Raw genomic sequence first — 20,908 nt, forward strand, 5'->3', positions numbered from 1 at the left:
TCGAGACCGTGGACGGACGGAACAGAAAACAAAAGAAACTCAAAGAGAAGAAACTAAAGAAATAGAGAGAGAGCGGGGAATCCTTGGGCAGACCCTTATAGTGTCCAGACATAGCTGAGGGAACAGCAGAGTGTAGGACGGAGACCCGGGTCATAGGGGTAGCGATGACTGGGGAAAAAACCGCTGCAGAGAGCAGCACCTTTATTTTGTAGTTTTCATTACTATGTTTTATTTTCACTTATTCTATTTTGCCTTTTCGTTTTCATTATTCTTTGAGCACCAGTCACTGTATAATTGTTATCACCCACCACGAGCACTACTGCACGCACCCAGACTGGTGACCGTGTTTTGTGTTATTGTGGGGCGGATAACGTGTCTTTATTATTTGGACTGCAATCCATTTATTATTGTTTCTTCCGTGCTTTACACATTGGTGTGTATTACTGGAGGTTTATTGTTTGGTCGCCAGCCTGGGAGTTATAAATAAAAGACCTCCTTTTCCAAACGGATTACAGTTTCCTGGTGTGTAATTATTTCTGCACTGCATCACCTCTGCACCTGTTTCCAATCGGCAGCCACTTTGCCACAAGAATGTAAAAAAAAAGAGAAGCAATATAAGAATTGGAAACTAAATAACACGATTGATACATGTGCAAGAAAATTATTTATTTTTTAGACCTTTTTCATATCATAGCAATTACCATACCAGTATCATTTATACAGCGCCCTTTATGTGCAAGCATCCCAGGGCGCTTTACAAAAAGAGCTCCAATCTGCTCGCCAGCTAAAGGCCAAATCAAAGAGATACGTTTTGAGCCTAGATTAAAAAATATTGACAGACTCAGCATTCTGGGTAAAAGCTGGAAGTGAGTTCCAAAGTGAAGGAGCTTGAAAACTGAAAGCCCTCACACCAATCTTTAAACCACATTTGTGTTCTAGAATGCTTCAAGATCCAGACGTGGATTCTGTCATTTTCTGGCTTCTATTTCAGGGCTATCTTGCAGCAGCGTGCAGCGGTCCAATCCTGGTTTGCACACTGGCAGTGGCAGGTCTGGTCATTGCGGATATCCCAGGAGCCGCAGGCATTACCGCAGGAGCAGCCCGTCGGCTTGTAACCTGCAAGAGAGAGCAAGAACCATTTACAATTCTGCCACCTCAGATTTTAACGATGCCCTCCGAGTGGCTGATGAGGTAATAATATCGTCTGTAATGTTCAATCATTTACATAGCCCTTTAAGAAGTAGAATGAAATGCACAGGAAATGGGTGTATTTGAGGAACAGATATGAAAACAGAAAGAGGAGACAGAGAAATGGGGTTATCAGTCTAGACATGTGAGCTACATGAAAACATATAAATAAAGTTCAAGTTCAAACAATAACGCTACGTTTGTATTATTTGGAGTAAAAGAGAAACATAAAAGCTGAAGAACTGAAGATGGCACACTGACCTGCAGGACAATCCACCAGGCTCCCTCTAGCTGAGGCAGAAATGCAGGACAGAGTCACTTTCTGCAGCACTGCAGAGGCTGAAAACAACACAAAGCATAAGAATTTAGGAAGAGGCTGTTCTGCCCATCAAGGCTCATCCCTTCCTTGCACCCTCTACCAGGGGGATCTCATTTAAAAGCACAGAATCTAGTCCATTTTGAAACGTTCCCAGTGTTTCAGATCCTACTGCTTCCCCTGGTAGGCTGGTCCATGCATTTATAATCTCTGTGTAAAAAAGTGCTTCCTACCTTCCCTTCTAAACTTCTTTTTACTCAGCTTCTATTCATGCCCTCTTGTTCTGCTCTCTGTGCTCAATTTAAAGTAGTGTCTTGGGTTAACTTTATCCAGTTCTCACTTGAGTGTTTGGATAGGTGCGGATGGAAGCTGGTTTCTTACCCACAGATTCTGTCAGGCTGCTCATCAGATCATCCAGAGCGCATTTCTGAGCGTCGGCAGCACAGAACATAGCGATCACAGCCAGCAACACAGCAACTCTCATCTTCATGGTCTCAGGACTTCACTCTCTGGAGAAACAAGCACAGCAACGTTACTCTTTACCACGTTGTTACACAGTGGACCCGGCTTACCAAGGCCTTACACAATATGAGAAACCGAACGAACGAGAGGAGGTCATGATTCAGCCCATCAGCGCTCGTCCGGTTCCTAGTAGCTGGTTGAAAACTTTTTGAAGTCGGGTCTTAAAGGATCCCAATGATTCATAAGAACATAAGAACATAAGAAAGTTTACAAACGAGACGAGGCCATTCAGCCCATCTTGCTCGTTTGGTTGTTAGTTGCTTATTGATCCCAGAATCTCATCAAGCAGCTTCTTGAAGGATCCCAGGGTGTCAGCTTCAACAACATTACTGGGGAGTTGGTTCCAGACCCTCACAATTCTCTGTGTAAAAAAGTGCCTCCTATTTTCTGTTCTGAATGCCCCTTTATCTAATCTCCATTTGTGACCCCTGGTCCTTGTTTCTTTTTTCAGGTCAAAAAAGTCCCCTGGGTCGACATTGTCTATATCTTTTAGGATTTTGAATGCTTGAATCAGATCACCGTGTAGTCTTCTTTGTTCAAGAAGGAATAGATTCAATTATTTTAGCCTGTCTGCATACGACATGCCTTTTAAACCCGGGATAATTCTGGTTGCTCTTCTTTGCACTCTTTCTAGAGCAGCAATATCCTTTTTGTAACGAGGTGACCAGAACTGAACACAATATTCTAGGTGAGGTCTTACTAATGCATTGTAAAGTTTTGACATTACTTCGCTTGATTTAAATTCAACACTTTTCACAATATATCCGAGCATCTTGTTGGCCTTTTTTATAGCTTCCCTACATTGTCTAGATGAAGACATTTTTGAGTCAACATAAACTCCTAGGTCTTTTTCATAGTTCCCTTCTTCAATTTCACTATCTCCCATATAATATTTATAATGCACATTTTTATTGCTTGCATGCAGTACTTTACACTTTTCTCTATTAAATGTCATCTACCATGTGTCTGCCCAGTTCTGAATGCTGTCTAGATAATTTTGAATGACCTTTGCTGCTGCAACAGTGTTTGCCACTCCTCCTATTTTTGTGTCATCTGCAAATTTAACAAGTTTGCTTACTATACCAGAATCTAAATCATGAATGTAGATTAGGAATAGCAGAGGACCTAATACTGGTCCCTGTGGTACTCCACTGGTTACCTCGCTCCATTTTGAGGTTTCTCCTCTAATCAGTACTTTCTGTTTTCTACATGTTAACCACTCCCTAATCCATGTGCAAGCATTTCCTTCAATCCCTACTGCGTTCAGTTTGAGAATTAATCTTTTATGCGGGACTTTGTCAAAAGCTTTCTGGAAATCTAAATTTCATCATCATGTCACGTTCAGTGCTTTAATAGGGCAGCACTCGGGTCGATTAATATCAGTTTATATTATTCCCTGTATTTGTGCACGTCTCTTAGTTTTACTTTCATCCATGTCAGGTATATGAGGAAATAAGGAAAAGGAACACAAATATTTGCAGTTAAAGTGAACCAGTCAGGTTTTATATTTAATCAAACAAAACACACAACATTCTTATATATTTTGCAATAAAAGAACCAGTTGGGTTTATCCTTATTTTCTGGTGTTCAAGTCAATACAATATATACTCTTAGCACATGTTTATGCATGGATTATTACAATGACTTACACACTAAATATGATCATCCTTGTTGTGGCAGGGCAGAAGCCCCGCACGGGTAAATAAATGTATATGTGTAAATATTATATGAAAAAGTGTTTGTTAGATATGGCAGGGCTGGAAGTTAACATTCCAGCCCTGGTTGTTTTGGGTGTGTTTGTGGTGGTGGTTGGCAGGGATAGGGTTAATTCCTGTCCCTGCCAGATACATGTGAAAATGTGGCCAGGCATTGGTTAAATGATTCACTGTCAATCAACCCTGGCCACATGGTATATAAGGGAGCTACACAGCTCCATGAGAGGAAACTGCCTGAGAGAGGGGAGACCACATGGAAGGTCTGTTTGTTGACTTTTATGATTTATTTTCTTAAGATAGTGAAGGTGAATGCCCAGCCTATGGTTTCTGTATATTGTTTAAACCTTTTAATTATCTATTAAATGTATTTATCTTAATGCTAGAAGTCTCAGAAACAAAATGTTAGAACTTGAAGCTACTGCACTAACAAGTAACTACGATGTGATAGGTGTTACAGAAACTTGGTTGTCTGAGAGTGATGGAGATGAATATAATATTAGTGGGTACACACTGTATAGGAAAGAGGTGGAGGGGTAGCGCTATGCATAAGAAATAGTCTTGAAGCCCAGGTGTTAAATCTGGACAAAGAAAACCATGCCGAATCAATATGGGTCAGAATAATGGACAAAAATTCAAAGGGCATAATAATAGGAGCATGCTATAGACTGCCAAATTCAGACACTGAGCAAAATAATCTGTTATACAATGACATTAGAAATGTGTGTAGAAAAGGAGAAGCCATACAATGGGGGATTTCAACTTCCCCCGTATAAAATATGAGAACCCGGTGGGGAGCGCGTCGGAAGAAATTGAAGTGGTGGAAATGACAAATGACTGCTTCCTACGCAATTTGTCAAGGATTCGACATGAGGGGAGGCATGCCTTGATTTAGTCTTTTCAAATAACAAAGACAGAATAACTAAAACAGAGAGCCATTGGCAAACTCAGACCACAACATGGTCTCATTTGAAGTGATTTTTAAAACCTCAAAAGTAATGACTAAAGCTAAGGTTTACAATTTTAGAAAAGCAAACTATGAAGGTATGAAACAGAGACTAACAGAAGTAGATTGGAGTAAAATAGAGAAAACATCTACAGAAAAAGGATGGCTGTTTTTTAAAAATGTAGTACTAGAGGCGCAAAACAATTACATCCCAAAAGTAGACAAATCTAAATCTAAAACAAAATGGCCAAAATGGTTTAATAGATCAATTAAAACAAATATTCAACGAAAAAAGGCACTTTACAGAGCGTTTAAAAGGGACCAAAAAACAAAGTATACAGAAAGAGTACTTGGAACTGCAAACACAAGTCAAAAAGGAAGTTAGAAAGGCCAAGAGAGAGATAGAAATATCAATATCAATATCTAAGGGGGTTAAAACCAATTCCAAAATGTTTTTCCAATATTATAACAGCAAGAGAACATTCAAAGAGGAGGTTAAATGTCTAAGAGACACAAATGGCAAAATCATAGACGAAGAAAAAAAAAATAGCAAATATATTAAATGATTACTTTCACAGGTTTTTACAAAGGAGGACACGGACAACATGCCCCACATGTCGACCTGTTCCTATCCAATTTTAAATAACTTTAGCATAACAGAGGCAGAAGTGTTAAGGGGACTAGGAGGTCTTAAAATAAACAAATCCCCTGTGCTGGATGAGATCCTCCCAATAGTAGTCAAAGAAATGAAAGAAGTTATTTACAAACCGCTAACCAAGATCATGCAACAGTCTCTTGACACAGGGGTTGTACCGACAGACTGGAAAATAGCGAACGTAATACCGATCCACAAAAAGGGAGACAAAACCGAACTAGGTAACTACAGACCAATAAGCCTGACTTCTATAATATGTAAACTTATGGAAACTATAATAAGATCCAAAATGGAAAATTACCTATATGGTAACAATATCCTGGGAGACAGTCAGCATGGTTTTAGGAAAGCTAGATCATGTCTAACTAACCTGCTTGGTTTTTTTGAGGATGCAACATTGACAATGGATAATTGCAAAGCATACAACATGGTTTATTTAAAGTACTGTGGAGCGAGGTAACCAGTGGTGTACCACAGGGATCAGTATTAGGTCCTTTGCTATTCCTAATCTACATTAATGATGTAGATTCTGGTATAGTAAGCAAACTTGTTAAATTTGCAGATGACACAAAAATAGGAGGAGTGGCAAACACTGTTGCAGCAGCAAAGGTCATTCTCCTTTTGTTTTGGCCTTGAGCTGGTTATTTTGTTTCTGTTTCATGTGTTAGTGACTTGTTTTGTTAAACCTTTTTATTTTGTGTTCATTAAAAATGCGCAGCAGTGCTTAAACTGCAATTTTATTGTGTTTGAGTCTCTGTCCATCCGGCCATCCTGTCACACTTGTACTAATACTCATGAGCTTACCCTAGTACAGGAACATGATGTCGTCACAGGTAAAGAAACAGAAACTGTGTTTTTCTTTAGGTATTCGGCTGAGTGCCGGGTGACAATCAACAAGCTTTTTTGAAGCTCAGTATGACAGCTTGGGATAAGCTGCCAGGGTGAATGCACACCGATCTTTGATCTTTCATCAAGTATTTATTAACTTTTCAGTCACCACACACAGTTCCTGTCCTTTTTCAAGTGGCCTATCGTTTGCCCGATATCTTTCTCTGCTGATTGATTGGGTTCTAGCGGCACATTGGTTCTACTGGTTTGCGAATCTATTTTAGAAATACGAGGCTCCATCTTGGTAACGTTCACAGTCTAGAATATTCTCATGCACCTGTTAGTCTATTAGCTCAGCATTCTTAAGAAAGTAATCTAGGTCAGTGAGTTTATTTAAAACTGTAAGGGTACTTTTTAACAACAATTTATCTTTATCCTTTTTACACAGACAGAAGCTTGCTGACACATCCTGCCTTGAAGCTGCAGACACAGAGAAGCAGAGAACACATTATGCTTTTATTTTTTCTGCATCAAGTAGGATGCCAGCTACTTCAGAATCAAGTGGGATTCCTCCTGGATCCAATTCCCAGCATCACAAGTATTTGGAGTTCTCCTGTGCTTCACCCTGTATTGCAATACAATCTCTCCTTGTCCTTCCCTATAGTCTGCACAGTTTATTGGCTGGTTGATACACCCATCAATCTGATCATGGCATACTGTACAAATGCTTTCTATGTCCCTTTATTATCCAGTATGGTTTAGTTAGCACTAGACAGGACAGAGACTGAAGGGAGCATGCGTTCCTCATGTATAAATCTGATAATAATCCCCTGGTTTGGACTTTTTAACCACCTTTTCCATGACAATCAACAACATAACAACAAAAACTTAAGCTCGTTGAGCTCAAGGAAGTGTGGTATGCCTCCTCCATAACTGCAAGTCAAGTTGTTTGTGGTCACGTGGTTAACTCCTCAACCAATGCAATTATCAGACCTAATTATACAAGCACGATCGTTCACGCAATTAAGCAAATTATGCAATTATCAGATATACATTTGAGCGGCGTAAACAAATAGAGAATTTATGGTTGGCTACCCAGAAATTGCTATGCATTTAAATGGAGTATGCAGTTATCCACTGTGTCCATATAATGTATAATACATATTTTTTGTATTAATAATAATAATAATCACAGTTTTGTAACATGAACAGCAACAACAGAAAATATCAAATTGCACTTTGCAGTAGAGTCCTAAAACTGTCACACTGTTCTACACTAGTATAGCTGAACAGATCACACTTACCGGTGCAGGGGCGGGTGGCTTTCTTCTTTCAGCACAGTGGTAAAGGTCAGCTTATATAGCGTTGACAGTCCTATTGACTGCCTGTATACAGTTTGTCAAATACAGCTTATCCTGGGTGGAGATGTCCCCCCGTGTACACCACACCTAATACTTATTCTGGCCAAACCTGCTGAACTAGTTGTTATTTCTAATTGGAGTCATAAAACATGAGCCATGAGAGTTCTGTTTTGGGTTTACCAGCAACCTGAGAAATTGAAACTCAACAGCCATGATGACAACTCACCAAACAACACTGGTTTACACAACTTACACAGATCACAGCATAATCATGCAACCACTTAATCACTGCCCTGTGCTACGCAGACCAGTCTTGCTCTGAAAGGCAATCTCTGTTCATTTGAAAATACTGTGTCTCAATTAAACAAATACAAGTGTTGACAGTGCTATTGACTGCCCTTATCTAGCAGTAGTTCCCAGAGCGTTTTTATTGCCTAAACCGAGGTGACCTCGTTCCCAATCACCGCAAGTCATTTTCACTAAATACAATCTTTAATTTGACAGATAAATGATTTAATTCAGATACAATTCATTAAGGGTTAAATGTATTGTATAGGTTACAAGAATTTGACCAAATCTAAATGTAACCATTGTACTGGAGAATTCTGCTTGTCTGTTCTTAGACTGTCATCTCCTCCTAAACCAAAAGACCCCCGCTGTGGTCTTAGCTTCAAAGACTTCAAGGTGTGAGTAAGCTAGTTTGATTATATTGAATAAACAAAAATGGACTGCATTAGGGCCTCATTCACTACACAGTGGTAATGTGTTTTGCAGGCAGGAAGCCCCTTTACTGCATGCTTTGTACACCTGCTATATTTACTAACTAGTGGCAGGCAACCTAGCGAGTGGGAAAAGTACCGCGACCTGTACCATCCCACAGGCTCCAGATTACCCATTTCTTTCTTCTTGTGCACAATTTACCAAAGTTTACCAAAGTATTATTTACTATAATACAACTGGCAATGTTACAAACCCTGTGTGAAATAAACCACAAGCTTCACTTAAGGATTCTGAACGCATGTTCTCGTTTTTTTTCTCCTTTTCTTTAAAAAAAAAGTGTTACATTATAAAAACATTCTATACAATTAATGTATGTAAATAAAACTTTTGTTGGGGGACGGTTAAAGCAGATGGATAGTTTCAGAAATGTCATATCAACCTAAATGAATTACTCACACTTAGAGTGCCTGGATTCACGTGAACTGATAACAGTATATTCACAGTGTCTGTGTTCTGACACCACGTGGGGCAAAGTGGTTGATAGTGTGCAGGTGCAGGTGATTAAAGAACAGACAGGCAATTGTAATCCAGGTGAAAAGGTTTGTTTTTATTAGTTGTTTTGTCCAGTGTGTGACGGCAAAACAAACTGTAAATAATAATGATGGTAAGTAATACAGCGGCGTGTATTACTTACATTTATAATCTCCAAGCTGGTCCCGAAATAATAGTCCTGTTATTGTATCCCCACATTAAACACAATGAATTAGTCTGCCACAAGTACCAAAAAGCTAGATCAACCTGTTGCAACTTAATATGTATATCATTAAGTCTGCCACAAGTACCAAAAACTGGATCAACCTGTTGCAACTTAATGTGTATATCATTAAGTCTGCCACAAGTACCAAAAAGCTGGATCAACCTGTTGGAAAGCACTTCGGCTCTCAAAACCATAGCCTTGCTGATATGAAGATTCGAAGATATAAAACCTAACATGTTAGGTAAAAGGGAAAACCTCTGGACAGGACCGGTTCTAGCAATTTTGGGGCCCTGTGGCAAAGTGGGTGATTGTGAACAGGTGCAGAGGTGATGCAGTGCAGGAATAACACAGACAGAGAGAGATATGGTATGGAAAAGGGTATGTTTATTTTTTTATAATCCAGGTCTGGTGACCAAAACAATGATCTCTGGCAATACATAGCAATGTGTAATGCACAGGGTTAAATAATAAAGGGTTGCAGTCCCAAACAATAAACACAGATATCCCTCCTACAATATACAAACACGGTCACCAGTCCTGGGTGCGTGCTGTAGTGCTCGTGGTGGGTGATACAGGTTTATAACAGTGACAGTAGTGCAGTGCTGTAGTGCTCGTGGTGGGTGATACAGGTTTATCAGTGACAGTAGTGCAGTGCTGTAGTGCTCGTGGTGGGTGATACAGGTTTATAACAGTGACAGTAGTGCAGTGCTGTAGTGCTCGTGGTGGGTGATACAGGTTTATAACAGTGACAGTAGTGCAGTGCTGTAGTGCTCGTGGTGGGTGATACAGGTTTATAACAGTGACAGTAGTGCAGTGCTGTAGTGCTCGTGGTGGGTGATACAGGTTTATCAGTGACAGTAGTGCAGTGCTGTAGTGCTCGTGGTGGGTGATACAGGTTTATAACAGTGACAGTAGTGCAGTGCTGTAGTGCTCGTGGTGGGTGATACAGGTTTATCAGTGACAGTAGTGCAGTGCTGTAGTGCTCGTGGTGGGTGATACAGGTTTATAACAGTGACAGTAGTGCAGTGCTGTAGTGCTCGTGGTGGGTGATACAGGTTTATAACAGTGACAGTAGTGCAGTGCTGTAGTGCTCGTGGTGGGTGATACAGGTTTATAACAGTGACAGTAGTGCAGTGCTGTAGTGCTCGTGGTGGGTGATACAGGTTTATCAGTGACAGTAGTGAAGTGCTGTTCCGGGTTTGGTGCTGGCCCTTGGCGACAGCTCCGGAACGTGTTAGCCGTCTAATAATTACAAACAAGAACAATTATAGACAAACAAAACAAAACACTCACGGTACTTTTATCACTGGGTCTCTCACGGGTCCTTACAGGTTTAATATTCAAACCAAAGCAAAGGAACCGCTTACGATCCTCCATCCCCCTTATATGATGTCACGCCATGCTCTAAACCCTGCTGAAGTCAAATAATGCTGTGAGCTACTAAACAACCTGCAACAAAAACAGAATAAAGCATCTTCTCTGATAAAATACAACAGCCAGGTGTGATGTACTCTTTCTCCATTAGGCATCTTTCTGTAATACTTCTCAGGTGTAAAACGATGATTGTACTGGGAGGAATCGACTGGAAAACTGAAGTTTTCTACTTGATGTGGGCCCTGCCTAACCAGGTCTACTCGTGTCTTGTCATTAAATTTTGCTGGCCACATTCCAGGATGTGTCTAATGTGGCTATTAGATTGTGTGGTGCTGACTGGCCTTCACTGCTTTCTCCTTCAAACACACTCCCTTCAACTTGCTGTCTTTCTGCCTGGCCACTGCTTTCTCCTTCAAACACACTCCCTTCATCTTCACTTTGTGGTCATATTCCACCAATCAGCACAGTCCACACCAGCTGATTCCCCTGTTAAACCACACAGAATACCCCACCCGCAAGAGTGGGCGTTAGCTAGTATGAGTTGACTGGTGTTGCCAGCCAACGACCCCTGTATCCTGGCCACAACCAATCGGGAGCTAATATCTACCAACTGGGTCTCAACGTGCCCCAATGCCAGTAGCAAGCCTGTATGGTTGATTGTCTTCATCCAGTCCTCTACCTCCTGTAGAGTTGCTGAGGGAGCAGTTCCACAGACACACAGCCCCCCCCGTACCACCACACACAGCACAGCCATCACACCCCCTACCTCCCCCCATGACACACACTCCACTCCCCTCACTGACACAGCTCCCACCTGACACACAGCTCCCCCCTCACACACCAGCCATAAAGAAGACCAAAGCAGAAGTGGCCCTTTTCATTGACTCCAATGGGAAATACCTCGACACACGGAGGCTGTTCCCCGGCCGTCAGGTGAACAAGATCCGTTGTGTGAACACAGAGCGAGCCCTGCAGCTGCTGGACCGCCACACACTGGGGAGCCCAGCCTGCATCATCATCCACACCGGCACCAACAACCTGGGCTCCCTACACCAGCACACTGGCAGAGCCATGAAGAGGGTGGCAAAGAGAGCCTCGTTGGAGTTACCCGACTCCAGAGTGGTGATCTCCACACTGCTACCACGAGCCGACATCCCCCCACACATCATCAACGCCATCAACACAGAGCTAGCCAGGGGCTGTGCCACCCTGCCCAATGTGCACCTGGCACACCATCCTGCTGTGGGCCCCTGGCACCTGTACGACAAGGTGCACCTCAACAAGAAGGGGGTAGGGGTATTCACCAGGACCCTGAAGGATGCAGCCCTCGGCTGTGGTCCAACCAGCCCCTGTCTGAACACCCCCAGCAGAGCTCAGTGGAGCAAGAAACCCCCAGGTGCCACAGCACACCCCCCCGTGCCGCACACCCTCCATTCAGCACCCCCCCCAGCCCCCCGCACCTGCCAGGCCCAACGCCCACAGAACAGGGGCTGCAGCAGAGCCTGTCATTGCTGGAGCAGTACTGTCAGTCCGGGACCCTGGCAGTAAAACTCAAAAAGTTTCAATATAATATAATGATATCAATATAATGATTTTTCAAAAAAAGGCCAGATCTCAGGGAAACAGATATCACTTTACACTTGGCAACACCACCCTAGAGCACACCACCAGCTACACTTACCTGGGTCTGACCATCAGTGCGTCAGGCAGTTTTAACCTGGCAGTGAATGCACTAAAAGAAAAAGCACTCAGAGCTTTTTATGCCATCAAAAGAAGATTCTATAAAATCAATATACCTGTCAAAATCTGGCTAAAATTAATTGACAGTGTTATCCAGCCCATTGCGCTGTATGGTAGTGAGGTATGGGGTCCACTCAGTCAACAAGACTACACTAAATGGGACAAACACCCAATCGAAACCCTGCATGCTGAACTATACAAGAATACACTGCAGGTGCAAAGAAATACACCAAACCACACATGCAGGACAGAATTAGGCCGATACCCAGCTCTTATTAATATAAAGAAAAGAGCACTCAAATTCTGGTTGCACCTTGAAAAAAGTGAACCTGACTCACTCCAGTACAAGGTCCTCCAGACCCAAGAGCTCAGCCCTGAAAAGAGTCCACTATGCCAGCTGGCTCTGAAGCTCATCACACTGACCCCCTTCAATACTAACTCCAACCAGCTTCAGGTCAGCACTGCTTACCAGCGCCAAATCAGAGTAAACCAAATTATAAAACAAACCAAAAACTCCTATCTGGAACACTGGGACACAGAAAGAAAATCCCAAAATAAACTTGATTGCTATCGGGCCCTAAAAAGAAACTACAGCCTAGCAGAGTATCTCTCCACTGTCAGAGATACGAAGCAGAAACAGATCCTGACCAAGTACAGACTCAGTGACCACAGCCTGGCCATAGAGACAGGCAGACACAGGCAGACCCGGCTGCCTAAAGAAGATCGGCTCTGTGGTCATTGCGAGACAGGAGAGGTGGAAACTGAGATGCACTTTCTCCTACACTGTATAAAATACAGCCAAATCAGAGAGTCATTCTTCAATAAAATTCAACAAAAATATCCTGTTTTCAGACAAATGGCAGACGCAGAGAAACTTGCTGTCCTCCTAGGGGAGGGACACACAGCTCCACTGGCTGCCAAATATGTAGCCACCTGCCACAGCCTGAAGGGCACGCAGTGACATGGCACAATTTAACAATTTAATAGTTTCAATATTATTATTTCAATATTTATTTTAATTTCTGTATTATTATTATTTATCTTCTATTTTATTTATTATTATTTTGTTACCATGGTTCCTTGTTTGTACATACAATATATATATATATATATTGTAATAAGATTGCACCTCACACGGGTTCGTTGCCCCTTTAAAAACTTGACCCAGACACCAGAAATTGATTTTTCAAGCGCGTTGGCGCTATTTTTTTTAATGAACACCAAACAAAACAAAACACACAAAATAAACACCTAGCTCTTTACGAGCACTAACTAGACAGGCAGGTCCCTGACTCACTCGCAGGACGGCTAAATCGTTTACCTGCCAAACACCTTAAACAAAAACCACACAGGTTTAATGCCACATACTTTTTTACCTCACTACTGCCAGGAAGCAGAGCACTCCTTTCTGCCTCCTTCTCCTTAGCAGCCCTGAGCAAACTGACTGCCTTCTTTAAATACCCTGCACCTGGTTCTAATTTAACAATAATTACCAGGTGCAGGGGATAATTAATAATAAAACAATTAATAAATTAAATAAAACAATAAAGCAAAACAATTAAACAATTAAATTACACAAATGTGCATTCTGCACATGTTTTTTCTTCAGGGAGGCTTTAACCCCCTCCCTGCTGTCTTACAATATATATATATATATATATATATATATATATATATATATATATATATATATATATATATGCATCTGTTTGTAATATGTATGTAATTGCTTTGGCAACACTGTGGAAAATAAGTCATGCCAATAAAGCACTTTGAATTGAATTGAATTGATATTTATTGGAGGGGTTGGGTGCAGGCTCAGGTGGCCCACATTCACCACCCCACGTGGGTCAAAACACACGGTAGGGGGCATCGGGCATACCTGGTCGCCACCACCCACTGTCATACTTGCCATTGAGGTTGTGATACACCATGTTCCATTCTGCATCTGGGCACCGTGCTCGTACCCCAGCTTCGGGTGTACAGTGACATCCATCACCTGTGCTGACAGGTTTGTGCTACCAGCATGATCACATAACATGGCATCCCCGAATTCAATACATTCAGCTGACCTCAGATACAGTGGCAGCAGTGCAGCAGTGTGGAGTAGTGGTTAGGGCTCTGGACTCTTGATCAGAGGGTCGTGGGTTCAATCCCAGGTGGGGGACACTGCTGCTGTACCCTTGAGATTACTTTAGTTCCTGTTTGCGCATAGGCAAGATGTGTGTAATCCAGTATCTAAATAAGGAACACATTGCAGTGGCCTCCTCGGGAGGCATCATTGTCTTGGAATTCTTCCAGCGCGCTCTTTAGCATTTCAATATCCTGCAGGAGGTCAAGGGACTTGAGCTCATACAGCACAGCCACGTCTGAGGAAAGCACAGTGCTAGTGTAAAGATTGTTCAGAATGCCACCAACAGTCACAGGAGGAACCATGGGCTCAGAAACGGGATGTACAGTCAGCAAAATGGATTTCTTACAAGCAACGCAGGAGATCTAACACCTCTGCTGCCTTCCTTTCCGTTGCATCCAGATCTTCATCTTCACTGCTATTTATGTTAGGGACTATTCCTCAGAGGAAGGTTACACAGCAAAATATCAGAAGTTCAAGGTAAATATAGGTTTTAAATTTTTTTTTTTTGAAAAAATAATGAAGAAATGCATAGTTTTCTAATAGCGACAGAGCCCTCTCGATGCAGACGCTACCGTGTGGTAGATGACCTTGACTTTCGTTAGTGCCCTCGCCTACGGCTCACGACGCATACCTCTAGAAAAAGAGCATAAAGGCAGACCAGTGGTAGTGCGAACGTTTTTTCTTGTAGATACTGAGCAGATCACCTTACTCTTATTGCAAACAACAAATTAAATGATAAAACAAAAAGGTACAAGGATACCAATAAATGTAAGTAAATAATACGACTTACAAAGTACTCTGGGTTCAGCATGCCTAATGGGATGGGTGTGCTTGGTAATTCCTGCACAGGTCATAAAATCGCTGTTTCATTCCAGGCAATGATATCGGCATGTCAATCTCCACATGCAGACGTGCTCTGTGCTTTGTCTTCAGTGCTGTCAGTGCGGAAAACCCAGTCTCACCCAGTCTATGTTGTAGCAAAGTGTACTATAGTTCTTAGAGCTTTTTCGCTAACAACAGGGTACTCATCCATAATGTGTATCCAGAACTGTGGTACCGGAACAGCAGAGAATTTCATCTTTAAAGTCCCATCGTTTGACAGTTCAATCAACTCCTCTTGGGATTTCAGGTCCAGGTTTGTATCGATTTCAGAATCTAATGTTGCAGATGAATCAAATGAGGCACGATGAGTGGCAGAATGCTGCTAGTACTCATGCTGGAAGATTTAAGTTCTTCATGTAAAAGTGGAAACATTTCTGTCACTCCTTTATTAAGTTTATTTTCCTAGAGAGCAATTTGTTTAGTGACTGCTATAACTTTGTCTTGCATATTTAATACGGTTACGTCACGGTCTTGGATGCTTTGATTCAAAGCATTTAACTATCCAAATATATACAACACGTACGCTAGTTTCAGAATCCATGTAGGATTTTCAAAACAACTTGCGAGTTGGCTATTCTCTGGAGATAAGAACTGCTTCAGCTCATGTCGAAGTTCAAACACTTGTTGCATGACTACCCCCCTTGACAGCCAGAGTACTTCATAGTGGAGCAGTAAGTGCTTGTGGCTTGCACCCATTTCACTACAAAGCACAGCAAACATTCTGTGTTTCAGGGGCCTAACTTTTATCATATTGCAGCAGCTGGTTAAAATCATCATCCATACGTTTGGCAACAAGTGCTTCACGGTGAAGCATGCAATGACTTGCAACAGCATTTGGAGAGTTTGTCTTTATAAAAGCTACAACACCATTACGTTTTCCGGTCATAGCAGCCGCATCGTCAGTGCACACTCCCACACATCGAGACCAGTCTATTGAATTTTCTTGAATATATCCATCTAGCACTCTGGATATTTCCTCACCAGTTGTTCTCCTTGGTAATTCTTTACAGAAAATTATTCTTCAAATCCCCCCCCCCCCCCTTCTATAAACCTAACATATATGAGTAGCTGTGCAGCATTTGCAACGTCTGTACTTTCATCTAACTTCAAGGCAAAGTACAGGCTAGCACGCAACCTATCCAAAAGCTAAACAAAAACATCTTCTGCCATGTCACATATCCTTCAGGACACAGTGTTGTTTGACAAAGGCACCACTTCAATTTTTTTGGCTGCTTCCTCACCCAGTATTTCATGAACAATATCTACAGTTGCTGGCAACATTGACTCTTCCCAATTATATGCATTTTTTTGTGCGAGCAATGTGGTATGAGGCTGGAAAAGACGCCTTTAAGGCTCTCTCTGGAACAGTAACGTGCTGCTTAAAAGTTTTAAAATTTGGGATTCCTTTCTTTTAAAAAAATCTATAGATTTCCCAGCTTCATTTGGGTGTTTTTGTTGTAAATGCCGTTTGATGTCTTGAGGCATTCATTAGATAGGATTTCGAAGCACATCACACATTTTGGGTAATCAAGGCCGTCTTTCTTCATAATGCAAGAAAACCTGAACTGAATGTACTCAGCATCATATTTTCGAGGTTTTGATTTTGATGCCTTTATTGAGGATGGCTGCTCGTTTGCACAGGTGGTTCTTGTGGATGTCTTCACTGAGGATGGCTGCTCGTTTGTTCAGGTGGTTCTTGTGGATGTCTTCACTGAGGATGGCTGCTCGTTTGTTCAGGTGGTTCTTGAGGATGTCTTCACTGAGGATGGCTGCTCGTTTGTACAGGTGGTTCTTGTGGATGTCTTCACTGAGGATGGCTGCTCGTTTGTTCAGGTGGTTCTTGTGGATGTCTTCACTGAGGATGGCTGCTCGTTTGTTCAGGTGGTTCTTGTGGATGTCTTCACCGAGGATGGCTGCTCGTTTGTACAGGTGGTTCTTGTGGATGTCTTCACCGAGGATGGCTGCTCGTTTGTTCAGGTGGTTCTTGTGGATGTCTTCACTGAGGATGGCTGCTCGTTTGTTCAGGTGGTTCTTGTGGATGTCTTCACTGAGGATGGCTGCTCATTTGTTCAGGTGGTTCTTGTGGATGTCTTCACCGAGGATGGCTGCTCGTTTGTTCAGGTGGTTCTTGTGGATGTCTTCACTGAGGATGGCTGCTCGTTTGTTCAGGTGGTTCTTGTGGATGTCTTCACTGAGGATGGCTGCTCGTTTGTTCAGGTGGTTCTTGTGGATGTCTTCACTGAGGATGGCTGCTCGTTTGTTCAGGTGGTTCTTGTGGATGTCTTCACTGAGGATGGCTGCTCGTTTGTTCAGGTGGTTCTTGTGGATGTCTTCACTGAGGATGGCTGCTCGTTTGTTCAGGTGGTTCTTGTGGATGTCTTCACTGAGGATGGCTGCTCGTTTGTTCAGGTGGTTCTTGTGGATGTCTTCACTGAGGATGGCTGCTCGTTTGTTCAGGTGGTTCTTGTGGATGTCTTCACTGAGGATGGCTGCTCATTTGTTCAGGTGGTTCTTGTGGATGTCTTCACTGAGGATGGCTGCTCGTTTGTTCAGGTGGTTCTTGTGGATGTCTTCACTGAGGATGGCTGCTCGTTTGTTCAGGTGGTTCTTGTGGATGTCTTCACTGAGGATGGCTGCTCGTTTGTTCAGGTGGTTCTTGTGGCACTGGTACTCGTGGAAGCATCACTACATTAATTTTCTTCTTCAGGCTCCTTTCGTTGGCGTTTCAGAAACAGCTCCATTTTGACTGTTATACTCTGTCGAGTTCCCACTGTACATGTGCAGAAGTGGAATGTTTTATTTTATTAACAACGCGGGGACAAAATATATCTAGAAGTTGAACGAAAAAATATAAAATTGTTGTTTTTTTTTTAAATCATATTGCTTGAAATTTATATTTCATTGTAGTCTCATGTAAATTGCATTAATATAGCTGTTTATCCATCCATCCATCCATTATGGATCCGCTTCTCCTGGTGAGAGTTGCGTCTATAGTTGTAATTTAAATTGTAATTGTAATTCACCCCGCTTTTATGATAATGGTACATACTCTAAATGTGAAACAAGCAACCAGGGACATTCAAAGTACATATGCAGGGCAGGGGGCGCGAGGGTATAAGTTTTAAGAATTGTTTATTTAACTTTTATGATTTGCTTTTAAATATCTCACACATAATTTTCTTTTGTTCAGTAATTTTACATATTTGCTGCGGATCCCACTTTGGGAACCCTTGATCTACCACACAGTAGAGCCTGCATCGACGGGCTCTAGTGCTTAAATTGAACACAATTTCGGATAATATAATGTTCATAGAATAGTGTGTTTCTTAAAGGTTCATTTAACAACAAAAAACAGGAACCCATTAGGTTTTTTTGTAAGTAACTTTGCCCCAAATTATATGGTTTTAAAAAAAAATTAAAGAGATGAATATCACTCACTGTACAGCGCGAAAGCGAGTTGTGCTTACAATTGAAAAAAAGTTGGAAATACTTCCGCTTCTGGAAAAGGTAATTACCAGGGATAAAATAGCACGATATTTTGGAATTGTAAAGAGCACTGTGACTGATATTAAAAAGTCTGCCTCAGAGATATAAAAGTTTACGGTCTTTGATAGTAGCGGTGGGATTTTTGAGATCTACTGTTGCTCGAGACGAGTACTTGAGCATTACATTTCCGAGTACTCGAATCAAACGCCACTCTCCTCTACATACTGCACTAGTGTACATAAACCTCCCAAACACTGCCACAAGTCCTATTTTAAATGCCAAATTAACACACAATTAAGTAATATATTAAGTAATTTATATAATGTTTTCCTTCATGTGCTGTTAATTGTATATGGTCAAGTATTACTAAATAACGTAAAGTATTCAAATTCACATAACCAGACAACTTTACATTACATTGTAAAGAGATGTTTGAACTGTGACTCTGGGGTCCTTTACTTTAGTGCAGTAGTTCCAACATACAAATAAAAACTGTACTAATCATAAACGGCCGTCTTTTTTGCTCATCTTTATCAAGAGTGCCAATAATTTTGGAGGTGACTGTATATATAGATATAGATAGTACGAGAAAGGACAATACTTATGCAGTTGTGGAATATCCATTCATGTCATTTGGATTTCCACATGATTTGTGATGATTCAGTGTTCAAAAACATACTTTTTATATATATACATACACACAAACCAGTCATACTCAAATAAATTGCAAGCGTAACACATACAAATAGTATATTTATTTCTGAAAATTGATTTTTAGTTCCATTAGTTCCATATTAACCAATATCACTCATACAGAAATCTTTGCCACACAAGCAAAGGGATTGTATTAGTGTGTTTAAGCAACCTATGGAGAAAAAAGCAAGGGCAGCTTGAACATCGGACGTGCCAACTGAGAGCTGTGGGCCCCTAGCCAACTGCTTACTTTGCCTAATGGTTACTGCGCCCAGAGCTGTTTCCTATTTTTGAATTCTCTGTACTGTACACCGAGGCCTCTGCAGATTTCATAGTCACAAACCTCCCACATGCCCAGGGGCTGGGGCACAGAGCAGAGAAACAGGCTCATTCACTTGGGATGGCTTTCAAATTCCTCCTTCAGGCTTTCAGCTCCTCAGGGCTGGTACACCTGATCAACAAGCCAACTCGCCAACAGAAGATTCATGTGTGAAAAGAGAGAGATCGAGGTGCTGATACAATAAGAACGAGTTTCATGTATTGATAAAAAATTAACAATAAAAAAAGCAAAGAAGCAAGTAGCTGCTTCCAGAGCTCTGCAATGCTGGTGGTTCTGCGCTGCTGCCCTGATCAACTCTGTTCTCTCCAGGCGGAGCAGAGGTGTAACTGGAGGGGTCAGTGTAGGGTCAGAGGCGCCGTTTACAACCTCTCATTAGCAGACTAGCATTCTTGCAAGTCCCATTGTCCGTGTCTCTGGAGTTACTCGTTTTACTAGTGAAGATGCCTGAGTCTGTGTCACACCTCTCTGCAGTATCATCTTGAAAGCAGCCATCGCCACCAGGATACAATTGCAGCACTGCTGGGACCCTCATAAACGCTTACTGCAGTAAATGTAGAACCCCACCCATAATTTTCCCGTGGATATACTATCCATTTACCATAGTTTACTATGGTTTGCCACGTTTTAAAAATAATTTTAGTTTCAGTTTTTTTTGTACATTTGTGACGTAAGGATTGAAGCTTCTCCTCCAATTTTCTTTTTTACCAGAAAGCACGCTCTACTGGGAGGGGAGGAGGACTTGGCACTCTTCCACACTGAGCATAGAATCAAACTTGTTAAAGGTTATTCAGCTTTTGAATTGTTAACTTCAACTTTAAATAACCAATTGCCCTGTGCTTATTGTAGTTATTGTCCACCTAAGTCAAACTCACTATTTTTGACTAAATTTGGTGATCTGTTATCTATATTGTCTGTCAATAATGATAGGGTGCTTTGAGATACTTTATGTATGAAAGGTGCTATATAAATAACATCAGCTCTTTCTGAGTGATCACCTGCAGTGCAATCTCACAACAGAACAGAATAGTATTTCAATGGTCTTCAGTCTTTGTGTAGTTTAGAAGCCTGAAGTCCTTCAAGACCCCTGGCAGTGATAATACCCACATCACACACCAACTAACCAACAGCCTGTGACAGGATAGTGAGTGGTGACGTCAGCCTAGAAGCAGGAAAGAAAACACACTCAAAATACTGCGGTGCAAAAATACACTGCGGCGCTGCCCTTTATATTAAACACAAAAATGAATTGAATAT

General features: G+C 41.6%; 1 protein-coding gene across 1 annotated transcript; it reads right to left on the reverse strand.

Annotated features, from left to right (window-relative positions):
- Positions 1–645: 645 nt before the first annotated feature.
- Positions 646–7,601, reverse strand: LOC131706706 (resistin-like). The gene is made up of 4 exons (XM_059008314.1): positions 7,472–7,601; positions 1,886–2,013; positions 1,450–1,527; positions 646–1,116 (listed from the first exon to the last, which is right to left on the reverse strand). Exons 2-4 carry the CDS (start codon positions 1,992–1,994, stop codon positions 983–985), a joined length of 321 nt encoding a protein of 106 aa, XP_058864297.1. The 5' UTR covers positions 1,995–2,013; positions 7,472–7,601; the 3' UTR covers positions 646–982.
- Between the last annotated feature and the right edge of the window lie 13,307 nt (positions 7,602–20,908).

This window comes from Acipenser ruthenus, chromosome 36, assembly GCF_902713425.1.
Source record: "Acipenser ruthenus chromosome 36, fAciRut3.2 maternal haplotype, whole genome shotgun sequence".
Classification (NCBI taxonomy): domain Eukaryota; kingdom Metazoa; phylum Chordata; class Actinopteri; order Acipenseriformes; family Acipenseridae; genus Acipenser; species Acipenser ruthenus.